Source organism: Gadus chalcogrammus, chromosome 4, assembly GCF_026213295.1.
Source record: "Gadus chalcogrammus isolate NIFS_2021 chromosome 4, NIFS_Gcha_1.0, whole genome shotgun sequence".
Classification (NCBI taxonomy): Eukaryota; Metazoa; Chordata; class Actinopteri; order Gadiformes; family Gadidae; genus Gadus; species Gadus chalcogrammus.
Window position 1 is genome coordinate 4,716,537 of NC_079415.1, and position 14,508 is coordinate 4,731,044.

General features: G+C 50.6%; 2 protein-coding genes across 2 annotated transcripts in view; one reads left to right on the forward strand and one right to left on the reverse strand.

Moving 5' to 3' along the window:
- LOC130380480 (EF-hand calcium-binding domain-containing protein 6-like) overlaps positions 1–12,048 on the forward strand; it is an 18,997-nt gene extending 6,949 nt beyond the window's left edge. Inside the window, exons 6-18 of the mRNA XM_056587705.1 lie at positions 272–399; positions 1,484–1,713; positions 2,044–2,107; positions 2,241–2,359; positions 2,882–3,046; positions 4,822–5,032; positions 5,597–5,791; positions 6,456–6,641; positions 7,956–8,165; positions 9,157–9,274; positions 9,582–9,748; positions 11,135–11,287; positions 11,926–12,048. Of these exons, the coding sequence (XP_056443680.1) occupies positions 272–399; positions 1,484–1,713; positions 2,044–2,107; positions 2,241–2,359; positions 2,882–3,046; positions 4,822–5,032; positions 5,597–5,791; positions 6,456–6,641; positions 7,956–8,165; positions 9,157–9,274; positions 9,582–9,748; positions 11,135–11,287; positions 11,926–12,048 (2,069 nt within the window). The remainder of the gene's footprint in view (positions 1–271; positions 400–1,483; positions 1,714–2,043; positions 2,108–2,240; positions 2,360–2,881; positions 3,047–4,821; positions 5,033–5,596; positions 5,792–6,455; positions 6,642–7,955; positions 8,166–9,156; positions 9,275–9,581; positions 9,749–11,134; positions 11,288–11,925) is intronic.
- Positions 12,049–12,649: 601 nt separating this feature from the next.
- Positions 12,650–14,508, reverse strand: part of LOC130380481 (signal peptide, CUB and EGF-like domain-containing protein 1) — a 16,649-nt gene continuing 14,790 nt past the window's right edge. The window contains exon 4 of the mRNA XM_056587706.1: positions 12,650–12,699. Within this exon, the coding sequence (XP_056443681.1) occupies positions 12,650–12,699 (50 nt within the window). The remainder of the gene's footprint in view (positions 12,700–14,508) is intronic.

Below are 14,508 nucleotides of genomic sequence, written 5' to 3' on the forward strand. Positions count from 1 at the left end.
AGGGGGGAGAGGGAGGGAGGAGAAGAGAAGGGAAGAAGGGAGAGAGGGGGAGAGAGGGAGGGAGTGAGTGGATGGTGTGTGGTTAAACAGGGACTAGCTCACAGCGCTAACACGGTGTTGTGATGCTAACGTCTGGCGATGCGTTTCCCGACAAACGCTTGACAAACAACTCAACGCTGCCTCCTTCTCACCGACGTTGTCTGCATTTGGACGTTTGCGATTGGTTGAAACTTGTTCTTATGTTGTTGTTGTGATTTTTATCATTTCACAGAGTTCTCAGCCGGGGCCGTGAAACAAAATGGCGATGGTCGCCATGGCGACGAACACAACAAACCCCACGCCCTCTCCGCCGAGGAGTGCCTGGCCTTCATGAGGGCCAAGATGGCCGACGACCGCGCGGTGAGCAGCATCATGGCCGCTCTCCGCACCTTTCGGTGGTTGTTTAGTTTCCGATCCTTTTTCCGCTCTTTTCTGCTCTCTCTCTCTCTCTCTCTCTCTCTCTCTCTCTCTCTCTCTCTCTCTCTCTCTCTCTCTCTCTCTCTCTCTCTCTCTCTCTGCGTCTCTTCCTCTGTGTGTGTGTGTGTGTGTGTGTGTGTGTGTGTGTGTGTGTGTGTGTATGTCTTGGTGTGGGTGTGTGTCTCTGTGTTTGTGCGTATGTTCTTTTTTGTGTTTGTGAGTGTGTGGTTCGGTGTGAGTGTCAGTGTGAGACAGTTTTTGTGTGTGTGTGGTTTATTTGTTTCAAGATGATTTCATAAGGGATTTCTGGTTTGAAATTGAAATAATCAAAGTTTTGCACTTCTTCTTCAAGTCCTCTTACGAATACTCGCCTCTAAATCCCTAATTTCTTTGACACTACATTGTATTCATTCACCGTCTGCCTCCAGTTTCCTTTATTTTATTGTATTATTCCTATTTAGTCTTTGTTGACTAAAAGGCTCATATTCATAACATGTTTATTTGGTACATACACATCTTATGGAGTAACAGATTTCTTAAAGAAATGTGGATGTACTGCCCCTAGTGGCGGGTCATATATGAATGCACCTTGATCCAATTAACTTTCAGGTTTTGTAAATCTGGACCCTGGTTTTTAATGTACCCCTTAACCACTTATAGTTCCATGAATTAATATTCTAAACAGCATTTTCCAATACATTGATATCAGGCATACTTTGTCATTATAATTAATGGTAAAGAAAACTGGGTATTACGTTTAATTTTTGTTTATTATTCTGCACTACAATAAAAAGACAATAAACAAGAGTATCGTTCCTAGGCAGACGATGCTGTCTCCCTCTCTCTCTCTCTCTCTCTCTCTCTCTCTCTCTCTCTCTCTCTCTCTCTCTCTCTCTCTCTCTCTCTCTCTCTCTCTCTCTCTCTACTCTCGAGTCGTACTGCGGTTTTAAGCATTTAGCTTGTTCAAAAATATGCTTAATAAATTCCTCTCACTCGCTAACGACCAGCTCTGAATCTGACCAATCAGGACGGCGTGGCGGCGTTCAAGATGAGGACGGCGGATGGCGACGGTATGGTGGACGCCGCTGACCTCAGAGACACGATCCGCAGCCTCGGATTGGTCGCAAGCGAGCCAGAGTTCCAGCGCCTGCTTCGTCTGATTGGCCTGCAGCCCGGAGCCAAACTGCCCTGCGCACATCTCCGCCAAACCCTCCAGAAGGGCGGGGCCAGGGGGAGGAGCCTGGGAACCATGAACGTGTAAGGAGGGAGTGAACGTCTAACTCATAACCCTCTCCGCGTCCCATCACAATCAGGATCATGTTTGACCTTTATTTTGTACATTTTATCAAACAAGGGTTATCATAGAAGCAGACCTTCAGAAGATCTCCCTGTGAGCTCATTGGTGACAAGATAATCACAATTGTTCATTTTCTTATTTGCTGCCTAACATATTGTATTATTAGGGACACTTCCTTCGAAGTCGGCTGTCAGACTAAATCCAGTTTTTTGTGTATGTGTAATTGTCCGTGCATGTGTGTGTGTTAATCCGTGTGTGTGTTCATATGTTCTGGTGTGTGTCTGGACCAGTCTAGACCAGATCCAGGAACAGCTAGCCTCTGACCTGCGCTACAAGCGGGCCTTCATGTTACAGGTCAGAACTCAAACCTCCAACCCAGAATCCAGGATGACCTCATCACCTCATGCTGCAGGGCCACCAGGACCCCCCCCCCCCCCCCCCCCCCCCAAAAGAAAAAACCCTAACCCTAATCCTTGTTTACCCCCAGGCACTGAGGGGTCCAGAGGAAGAAGACCGGGACCTGGTCTTCAAGAAGAGCCTGAGAAAACAGCTGTTCACCTATGACCTCCCGCTCAGACCGGCCGAGTTTGAGCAGCTGTGGCTCAGGTGAGCGAGTGTTCAGCTCCTGGTGGGTTCTCAGGTGAGCGAGGGTTCGGTTCCTGGTGGGGTCTCAGGTGAGCGAGGGTTCGGTTCCTGGTGGGGTCTCAGGTGAGCGAGGGTTCGGTTCCTGGTGGGGTCTCAGGTGAGCCAGGGTTCGGTTCCTGGTGGGGTCTCAGGAGAGCGAGGGTTCGGTTCCTAGTGGGGTCTCAGGTGAGCCAGGGTTCAGCTTCTGGTGGACCTCAGTGGGGAGGGAGAGGTTTGTGTGTGTGTGTCATTAGGTTAAATGATGTACAAACTTTAATTCGATGAATGTCCATCCCAGAGGACCTGTTTAAAGGTGCAGTAGGTAGGATTAAGTGCCCCCTGGTGCTGAGGTTGCAGATTGCACCCTACTGAACACCTTTAAACAGGGCTTTCATGTAATTCCAAGAGGAGGCGACCTACAACTGATATACCCTTATTCCTGCACTATTCATGCATATCCCATGATGCATTGCACTTATCATTGTCAATCGGATCGTCCGATAGGTTTGACCCGGAGGGGCGTGGCTGTGTGACACTAGTAGACTTCCTCAACAAGCTCGGAGTGAAGCATGATGGGAAATCCAGCGTGAGCGTCCCGCCGGGTTCAGCTGACGAGGCCGGGCGAGGACGGGACCCGGACGTCCTGTCGGAAGCAGCGGAGCTCCTGGAGTGAGTGGAGATGTTCTGTGGGTTCTAACTCTGGTCTCTAACTGGTCAGATGCTGGTCTCTAACTGGTCAGATGCTGGTCTCTATCTGGTCGAACGCTAGTCTCTAACTGGTCAGATGCTGGTCTCTAACTGATCAGATACTGGCCTCTTACTGGTCAGACGCTGGACTCTCACTGGTCAGATGCTGGACTCTAACTGGTCTTACTGGTTCTGGGGTCTGCTGTGTGTCATCGTGTGAGCAGGTGATGTGAGGAATAGAGCAAACATTCCTATATAATAAATACAACATACACCGTTTATTTACCCTATAGGAGGAGAAGACGTACTTTATGTAGATAGTCCATTTATCATCTACTACTTCATTATGTGTTGCCTCAGTGTAGAATCAGCTAGAGTTGTATTCACTGAGCTGTGACATGCATCATACTGTTTAACCACAACAAGACTTCCACTAGTGATTTTTCAGTCATTAGATTTTTGAATTAATTAAATATTGATGGTGATTTTGTTCGAGTTTGAATCAACTGATATAACTATAGTCCATTAACTCGAACTGGATCATAACTTAAATCACAAACATCATAAAAACATGTTTTTACCCCTCTGACACGTAATGGATTTACCGTCTGATCATTTAAACGTGTGCAAAGCAAAATGTCGTGTAATTACTGAAGATTTGTATTTACCCATAATGCTCTGTTTACCATACATGCATAATGAGAAATATTAAATATGGAAGCTTATGAAAACAAATATGAAAGGGAATAAAAGCATTCTGTTTGCTAGGCTTAATGGTTATCATAGTCTCGTCACACACACGCACACACACCAACCCACACACACACACACACACACCTACACACACACACACACACACACACACACACACATTAACAAACACACACACACACACACACACACACACTCTCACAAACTAACACGTTCACAAACAAACAATCCCACACACACACACACACAAACACACACACACACACACACACACACACACACACACACACACACACATACACACACACATTAATACACGTTCACATAGACCCAAACACAGGTGCACACACATAGACAACCAGAAACACAAACATACACACACACACAAACACACACACACACACACACACACACACACACACACACACACACACACACACACACACACACACACACACACACACACACACACACACACACACACACACAAAGCTAAACCCAGCTCTACTCTATAATCAGTTCTGGCGTCCCACCCGACGTACACATGCTGTGATTATCATTAAGACGTCGTTAATAAATAACGCAGCTCCTGCTAAGTATTGGTTCTGCTTGACGCTTGATTTACCTCGGAGTCGTCTCAAGGCTACAACAACACGCGTCACCACGGCGTCTCTCAGTGAGCGGGGAGGAAACACATCGTTATTCAGCACAACTCTGGGAAAATAACGTATCAATTCCAATCCTTCGTATATTTTAAAATACTACACATGTAACACACACTGTAACACACACACACATTGTAAAACACCCACTGTAACCCACACTAACACACACACTGTATGACACACACACTGTAACAAAAAATCTTATTTTTTTAAACACGCATTTGAACATTTCATGATTAAAATGATCATATCCAATATGTGAGATAATGCCGTTTTTTTCTCCCTCTTAGTAGTTCCTGTGCTAGTGACTGTAGTTCTGCCGTGACCGTGGAAACACAACCTATGTCTCCTCACCCTCTACACTCTGTCGGCTCTCCCTAGAGCCAAGCTTCCTCTGGACACCGGCCACAGGAAGTCAGCCTACCAGGACTTCCTGTCGGCGCTCCAGCCGCAGGGAGTGGGAGAGGGGCGGAGCCCCACGGAGACCCCGCAACCGGCCTATCGCGTGGAGACCCTGCACGGCCTGGCCCCGGATCGGGCGTTGTCACGGTTACGGGAGCTTGTCCGGGACTCCGCCCCAGTGCTCCATAAGGTGACCCGAGCCCGGACCCCATCTAGGGGTCTACCTGGGGCATCCCCCCCTTTACCTGCTCCCTAAACAGGGTGCTATACACTGTTCAGTATTTAGGGATTAGGGAACGAGGGAGCAAGGGTTAGGGTTATGGTTAGGGTTACACTGCTTTACAGTGTTCACTATTAAGGTATTGGGGAAAGAGGGAGCAAGGGTTAGGGTTAGGGTTTGGGTTGGGGTTGGGGTTAGGGTTATGGTTAGGGTTACACTGCTTTACAGTGTTCACTATTAAGGTATTAGGGAATGAGGGAGCAAGCGAGCTGTTGTAAGTGTGATCCTCCCGTGTTAAAAGACCTTCCACCCTTCACTAGTGAGATGTGTATGAGGTCAGAGTTGTATTTAATGAGGTGTTTTCTAAAGAAGTATGTTCATGATTTCCCTCTGATCAGATGTGTGTTACCGGAGTACTGGTTTGTGTCGGTGCAGTCATTGTGATTATTATGGGTTATTCGTCTGTTTTCGGTACTGGGAGTGATTCATCCGACCATTAACGAGGAGTGACTGATTCCCCCTCCAATCCCTCAGGCCTTCTCGACCTTTGACCCCGGTCGCACGGGGCGGGTCAGTGGCGCGGAGCTCCGCAGGGTCCTAGAGAGCGTGTGCGCCCGGCTGTCGGACGGCCAGTACCGACATATGCTGGGGGAACTCGGCTTGAACTGGGAGCAGCAGACGGTGGACTGGAAACTCTTCCTGGCCCGCCTCCAGTCACCGTGCCAACTGGTGAGCGACAGAGAGAACACAACGACAGAGCCACGGAACCGTTGAATTGTTTACCCACACTCCAGTTCTGTCGCAATTTTTTTGGACATGCTTTTTCTTGTTTGACCGTTAGTACTTTGAGCTTAATGATTGAGACTTGTGCGTTTATGAAATAAACATTAAGGCCATTTAGCAGACGCTTTCGTCCAAAGCAACTTACGACAAGTACATTTGTCCGAAGATAGAGAAGCGACAATATATCTCTGGCGGTACAGTCAGGATGTTCACAGAACCAAGTGCCGAGCACTAACAATCACTAGGTTAACCCCTTCCCCCTATACAACAAAGATAGCCATGATAAGATGCTGCACGATGCTAAGTACTATTTTTAAGTGGCAGAACGTACAAACATACACTAAGTGCGTACATTAAGTTCCACGAAGTACAGCATACAATAAGTGCATACATTAAGTGCAAGGAAGTACAACAGACACACACACACACACGCTTGTTCAGAGTCTCAGTAAACTCTGAACAAGTGACCCTTGAGTCTTTTGCGGAAGCTGCTGAGTGACTCTGCTGTCCTATCATCGAAAGACTGTTTCCTATCGATTCTCCCGCTGGCGTTGGCGATGTTTCAGCCCACCATGTCAATTTCACCATGTCGTCCTCGCATGAAATTCAGGCCGCGCCGGAGACCAGCAGCCGACCAATCCAAGAGGTCCTTGCGCAGATCCAGGAAGCGGTTTCTGGGCACCTGTTTGACGTCACCAAGGCGATGGTGGCGTTGGACCAATCCGGCACCAACAGCCTCTCCAGAGAGGACTTCCAGCGTGTGTGTGGTCGCTACGTCACTCTCTCCCCCCGTCAGGTACGGACGTAGTCGTTCAGATCAGGAGGAACGCTGAAAGCTCGATGATTAATCCGTCCTTCGGAGTAACCGCGGCTGCATTTTTTCTTCGGGAACAAAGCGAGAAATAATCACAACTTTGATAACATCTAATGCCAAGCATTTACAGAGAGTGCAGAAGCAAGCATTAAGTCCTCCTCATCTCCCCGTCGCTTGCTCGGCCTCTCTCCCGCTCTCTCTCCATCTTTTCCCCTCTCTCTCTCTCTCTCTCTCTCTCTCTCTCTCTCTCTCTCTCTCTCTCTCTCCCGCTTTCTCTCCATCTCTACCTCTCTCTGTCTGTCTGTCTCTCTCTCTCTCTCTCTCTCTCTCTCTCTCTCTCTCTATCTCTCTCTCTCTCTCTCTCTCAATCTCTACCATTCCCTCTCTCTCTCTCTCTCTCTCTCTCTCTCTCTCTCTCTCTCTCTCTCTCTCTCTCTCTCTCTCTCTCTCTCTCTCTCTCTGTTGGCAGTAAACACGACTTCCACAGAGAAGCGTCAAAATTCATGTTGATTTATTTGCCAGGAACATTGTTTTTAAGTCAGAAATGTTTGCTTTAATTATTGCCATCAAAAAGTGATTTGTCCTTGTTGATCATTACTGAGTGTCGGAGGAAGTTACTCATGTGTGGAGCGAATCCATGGGTTTAGATCCGTGAGCAGGATGATCACAGAGAGGCGCTGTGTGTGTGTGTGTGTGTGTGTGTGGGTGTGTGTGTGTGTGTGTGTGTGTGTGTGTGTGTGTGTGTGTGTGTGTGTGTGTGTGTGTGTGTGTGTGTGTGTGTGTGTGGGTGGGTGGGTGGGTGGGTGGGTGGGTGGGTGGGTGGGTGGGTGGGTGGGTGGGTGTGTGTGTGTGTGTGTGTGTGTGTGTGTGTGTGTGTGTGTGTGTGTGTGTGTGTGTGTGTGTGTGTGTGTGTGTGTGTGTGTGTGTGTGTGGGTGTGTGTGTGTGTGTGTGTGTGTGTGTGTGTGTGCACATTTGTGTGCGTGTCTGTGCATGCATGAATGTGTTTGCATTTTTCTGTGAACAGGTGTCACTGTCCATGGCTGTGTGTTTTTTGCGCTTGTGTGCGTATGTGTGCGATGTGTGTGCGTGTGAAACTCCCTGTGTACCTGCATTTGTGTGTGTGTGTGTGCACATTTGTGTGTGTGTGCCTGTATGAATGTGTTTATATTTTTCTGTGAACAAGTGTCACTGTCCATGACCGTGTGTGTGTGTGTGTGTGTTTTTGCGCTTGTGTGTGTGTGTGTGTGTGTGTGTGTGTGTGTGTATGTGTGTACGTGTGCGCTGGTATGTGTTAGTTTGCGAGGCTGTGGCCGGAGCTCCCTCTGAGTGCGTCCGGGCGCCTGCGCTGCGGAGAGTTCCTGAGGCGCTTTGGCGCCGCCCACCCGGGGGGCCCCGGCCGTGTCCCAGCATGCACCTCTCCGGCACCCGGAGAGAGAGCTGCATCCACCATGTCGAACGCCCGGCGCCCCCCGGACACCGCCCGAGTGACGCCACCGCGACCGCAGGTAGAACCACGACCACAGGTAGAACCACGACCACAGGTAGAACCCAGAGCAGGTAGAACCCAGAGCAGGTAGAACCCAGAGCAGGTGGAACCCAGAGCAGGTAGAACCCAGAGCAGGTAGAACCACGACCTGCAGGTAGAACCCAGAGCAGGTAGAACCCAGAGCAGGTAGAACCCAGAGCAGGTAGAACCCAGAGCAGGTAGAACCACGACCTGCAGGTAGAACCCAGAGCAGGTAGAACCCAGAGCAGGTAGAACCCAGAGCAGGTAGAACCCAGAGCAGGTAGAACCCAGAGCAGGTTGAACCCAGAGCAGGTAGAACCCAGAGCAGGTAGAACCATGACCACAGGTAGAACCCAGAGCAGTGGTTCTCCGACCACAGGTAGAACCTAGAGTGGTTCTTCTCAGACCTCGCATCACTTCTTCTCAGACCCCGAAGAACATTTGAATTCAGATTCAATGCCTCTTACTTCCTGCATAAAAATGAATCTGTAAACACGGTAAAAAAAGGCATCAAATCCATCACAACATGTCGTTCTGTTAGTGAAATACACTTCCAGTACCATCGTAAGAAACATACTTAGACATAAAAACATTTCTTATTTTTTACTGCTTTTGTTCAGAAGGACTTGGAATGAGTTCTCTGTAGAATAGACTCAAGCTAGGGATTTATCACATCCCGAATCAATTCATCATCTCTGGAGAACCATGGGGGTGAAACATCTCCCTGGAGCCTCTGTAACCCCCACAGAGGACCGGAGGAGCTAGTCTCATCACTCCCTCCCTCATCCTACTGGGTTATAGCCAGCAGTCCTACTGGGTTACAGCAGAACCTCTGACCCAGCAGTCCTACTGTGTTACAGCAGAACCTCTGACCCAGCAGTCCTACTGGGTTACAGCAGACTCACTCACTGCCTCCCTCCCTCCCTCCCTCCCTCCCTCCCTCCCTCCCTCCCTCCCTCCCTCCCTCCCTCCCTCCCCCCTCCTCTCAGTCCGCTCCTGAGTTCCCCTCCAGGCTCTGGTCGCCCACGGGGAGCAGCGCGAGAGGAAGTCCTCCAGACGACAGGAAGTGGCGGCGGGACATTCACACAAGCCCCGCCTCCTGCCGGGGTAACCGACCAATCACAGCCAGTAGTGTCACGGAGCGAACCTACCTGAAATAGTTGAGACGCGTGTGTATGTGTGTTTTGACGTGTGTCTGTGTGCGTGTGTGTGTGTTTGTGTGTGTCTTTGCGCGTGTGCGTGCTCGTGCGTCTGTGTGTATGTGTGTCTCTGTGTGCGTCCGTGTGTGTGTGTGTCTGTGTGTGTCTGTGTGTGCGTCCGTGTGTGTGCATGTGTGTGTGTCTGTGTGCGTGTGCGTGCTGGTGCGTCTGTGTGTGTGTGTGTGTGTCTGTGTGTGCGTTTGTGTGTGTAACAGACTCGTCGATGCAGCGTGGAGTCTCCCACCTGCCTGCCAAGTATGACATCACAGCCACCGGCTCCGCCCCCAATCAGGAACTCGTCCGCCAGTTCCTGCTCAAACTCCGACCCCCGGGGGGCAACCGGGCCTTTCAGAGGAACAGACTGCCCCCCCCCACCAAGACGGTAAGACCCCCCCCCGCCCACTCACCCAGCAGAACACGCAGACCCCCATGAAGAGCGGGTACACCCCCCCCCCCCCCACTAGGAGGGTAAGACCTCCCCCCAACGAGGATGGTAATACTACCCCCCCCCCCCACTAGGAGTGTAAGACCCATCCCCCCCCCCCACCCCAGTATAACTGTATCAGTAGAACACACAGAACCCTCCCCTCCCCCCCCCCTAGTATAACTGTATCAGTAGAACACACAGAACCCTCCCCCCCTCCCCTCTCTTTAAGTGCAGGCGTAAAGGCGTATTTATTTCTCTTTCTCTCTTGTATTGCTTGTAACTTTCCTGGCGGTGTGTGGGTGCAGGAGGATATAGACTCGCAGGAGGGGCTGCCAACGGACAGGGAGGGGGTGCCAGGCTTTTCTAAATTCAGTTGGGACATCCAACCCCCCCCTTCCTCCTCTTCAACACCATCCACTCTCTCTCTCTCGCTCGCTTGCTCCCTCTCTCTCTCTCTCTCTCTCTCTCTCTCTCTCTCTCTCTCTCTCTCTCTCTCTCTCTCTCTCTCTCGAAGTAGGGCGTGTTTGGTTCGATATCCTTTCTTCGTTGGCACAGGGGAGTGTGTATGTGTGTGTGTCTGTGTGTGTGTGTGTGTGTGTGCGTGCGCGTGCGTAGGACTCTCTGAACAATGACACGTGGGTGTGCGTACTCTGAGAGAAGATGCCCACGCCCCCCCGCCCCCCCCCCCCCCCCCCGCTGGGCGTCGCATGCCGCTAAAGCGCGGGGACTGCGTGGGTTGAGGGCCTAATCTGGCAACCCGAGGCCCGCCACCTTCCAGGCTTCTGCAGACAGAACCCGCCATTGTCCCCGGCCATCTGGGGCGGCCCGGACACCTGCAGCCCCCTCGAGCTCCTCTGGTGCTTGAGGTGTTCGCCTTAAAGGGGCACGCCGCGCTAGGCTACTAGGCTAGCTGCTAATGCTACACAGAGCGTCTTTGTAAGAGAGAATTGCTCCACAACCCCAGCAAGAAACCGCTCTCTCTCATGCTAGCCAATCAGATGAACGGGGCGCTTTCCCTTTAAGGGACGAAAACGAGGAGTGTTAGCGTTGTGTTAGCATTGTGTTGGCTTTGTCTTGGTGCTTTGTTAGCGTTGTGTAAGTATCGTGTTAGCGTTGTGTTAGCGTTGTGTTAGCGTTGTGTTAGCATCTTGTTAGTGTTGTGTAAGCGTTGTGTTAGCGTTGTTGTGCAAGCGTCGTGTTAGCGTCGTGTTAGCGTTCTGTTAGCGTTGTGATGCGAAGTCGTGGTTGTTGAGTATTATTTTTGGTTATTGTTGTACTTATTGTGTTTCTCTCCTCATTGTTTGTTCTTTCTGTGTTCTCTCCTCCGCGGCTGCGTCTCAGACCGGACGTCCCGCGGTGCTGACGGGTCAGTGTGTGGAGGTCCTGCTGAGGGTCGACCGCGCCGTACGGTTGTCATGGCGCTCCATCCGGCAGGCCTTCGCGACCTACGACCCCGGCCGCACGGGGCGCATCTCCACACAGGACTTCAGGAAGGTAGGGAGGGAGAGGGAGGGAGGGAGGGAGAGGGAGAGAGGGAGGGAGAGGGGGAGCAAGAGAGAGAGAGAGAGAGAGGGAGGGAGAGGGAGAGAGCGAGGGAGGGGGAGAGAGGGAGGGAGGGAGGGAGGGAGGGAGGGAGGGAGGAAGAGGGGGGAAGTGAGAGGGAGAGGGAGAGGGGGAAGGAGAAGGGGGGGGGAGAAAGGAAGAGAGAGAGAGGGAGAGCGAGGGGATGGATGGGGAGGGAGGGGAAGGGATGGGGAGAGACTTGCACTGTTCTGAACAGTTTGAGATGTGGAGATGATAGGAGGTGAATTAATCACTAATAACTGATGCTGAACCGTGTGAACTCTTATGTGTTTTTATAAACAAAAAGCTATTAAGCTCTGATGGGGGATGAGAAATGATGAATCAATCTACAGGTGGCTGACAGTGAGCCGGTCATCAGTATGACCGTATGACCCCTAGGCAAACAAACACACATTCACACAGGCCCACACACGCACACACACACACACGCATACGCACGCGCACACACACACGCACACACACACGCACGCATGCACGCACGCACACACATACACACACACAGGCACACAGGCACACCAAGCAGCCAATCATCTGTGCTCCGCCCCCAGGTGCTGCAGTGTTTTAGCGTGAGGCTGACGGAGGAGGACTTCTTCCATCTCAGCTCCTACTTCGACGCCGGAGCTCTTGGCACCATCAGCTACAACGACTTCCTGAGGGCCTACCTCCACTGAGGGCCCCACAACACACACATTTCCTCAGAAAACACACACACACACAGGTCCCCGTAAAACAAACAGACACACACACACACACACACACACTCACATGTCCCCATAACACAAATGCACACAAACACATAAAACACATACACACATAGGTCTCCGTAAAACAGACACAAAGACACACACACACACACCCACACACACACACACACACACACATACGCACACTCACAAACACAGATCCTCATAAAACACACACACACACACACACATAGGTCCCCTTAAAACACACACACACAAACATAGAAACACACACACTGCTGAACGGGGACATCGCCGACCTGATTAATTATATGACCGGGAGAGCGGCTCCTTCCCAGAGCAGCGGCCTATATTAACCAAACTAATTAAGCAAAGTAAAATGTAAGAGAGAGCGAGAGGTAAATTAGGCGATTAGATCGACTACCTTCCTCGATTGTGTTTTACAGCCATGTTTGTTTCGTCGTGCCGCCGCCCGCTGACTCACCCGTTCGGTTTTCGCAGGCAGAGGAGGAAATAAAGTGTTGTTTTTTAACGACGTCTGGAGGCTGGGAGTGCTGAGCGGGTTTCTTTATTTCCCGGCGACGGCGACGGCGGCGGCGGCGGCGGGCAGGGGGACGGCTGACAGGGTGATTGGGGAGACGTCACTCATCAGTCACTCCGGGGAGACACAGTAATCATAAGAGGACAGGGGAGAGGAGAGGGAGGGAGGGGAGAGGGAGAGGGAGCGGAGAGGGAAGGGGGGAGAGAGATGGAAATGGAGGGAGAGAGAGGGAGAGGGGGAAGACAGAGAGAGAGTGAATATAAAGAGAGAGAGGGGGAGACGGAAAGAGAAAGAGGGAGAGAGAATATAAAGAGAGAGAGGGGGAGAGAGAACAACAAAAAGAGGGGGAGAGAGAATATAAAGAGAGAAGGGGAGGGAGGGAGAGAGAGGTAGAAAGTCTGGAACCGTTCATCAGACGACGCGTTGAAAAAATTACAAAAGAGAATCTAAACGTGGACGAGGAACAGAGAGTGCAGACAGGAAGTAGATCTCGTCTGGAGACACTGAGAGCAAATTAGAGAGAGAAAGTGGAAAGAGATGAAGGAGAGGGACTGAGATAGAGAAGGAGAGGGAGGGGGGGGGGGGGGGGTGAGGGAGCAGTGAAGGACTTCAGTAGAGTCTACGAGAGCTCATTGTGTTCGTGCAAAGTTGAAGAAGACTGAGTGAAAAAGCGACAGTGGAACGAAGCAGTGAAGCCCCCCAGGGATTACTAATGTAATTATTTGAATGGAGCTTCTCATTAGAATGGGCAGCGCTGGGAAAGACCTGCAGAACAAAGAGAGGGAGGGAGGGAGGGAGGGAGGGAGGGAGGGAGGGAGGGGAGAGGGGGAGAGAGAGAGAGAGGAAAGGGAGAGAGGGAGGGAGAGAGACTGATGGAGAGAGAGGGAGAGAGTCTGATGGAGAGAGAGGGAGGAGAGAGATGGAGAGGGAGGGAGAGAGAGGACGAGAGAGGGAGGGAGAGTGAGCCCGAGGAGAGAGAGAGAGAGCGAGGGAGAGAGAAGAGACAGAGAGAGAGGGAGCGGAGAGAGATATGGAGAGGGAGAGAAGGAGAGAGAGAGAGGGAGAGGGAGGGAGAGAGAGGACGAAGAGAGGGAGGGAGAGTGAAGAGACGGAGAGAGATATGGAGAGGGAGAGAAGGAGAGAGAGAGGGAGAGAGCAGTTAAGCCACTAGAGATGAGTTCTCCGCTCTGAACTCTATAATTGATAGGAGAGAGATACTTCTGATCCGAACTAAAGTGGGGATCCGGGAGGAGGAAGAGAAATGACCGTGCTTCCTCCTTTAGTTCCACTTTGAGGTTTAAAGGAACAAAGAGTTCAAATCAGACCAAGGACCCCCAAGGCAGGACAGAGAGGAGACGGGACAGAAGGGAGACAGGACGCTGTGCTCACAGTTACGTTTTTATTCAATTTATTTCATCAGAGAAGAGAAAAATAAGAGAGGCAGAAATTCTTGAAGGTAATTTTTTAAGAAAAGCTTCTGTACAGTGTGGACGTGGCAGGGGGTGTTTCAGCGGTGAGCGCGCGCTCACGTTCGTCCACGGATAGGACGTCTCCGCAGCTCGTTTTAAAGTAAGATAACAAATTAAAAACACAACAGAATGGAGAAGCTTCCACATCAGAGTTCGATTCATCTGGAGTCTGTCAGAAATCAGGCAGATTTCCATTTAGGAAAAACACAACAAAGAAATCTACCTGTAGTTTTTTTTTTTTACATTTTTTAAATAATAAACAATATCTCCAGCATTCCCAAAGCATAAAAGTGCTTTTCATTTGTCAATAAGAGTTTATTGACAAAAATACTGACAGGCCACATCCGCCATAAAGTGTGGAAAATGTGATCAATCATCTTAGAATGTGTGTGAAACACCAGCGACCGCACACACACA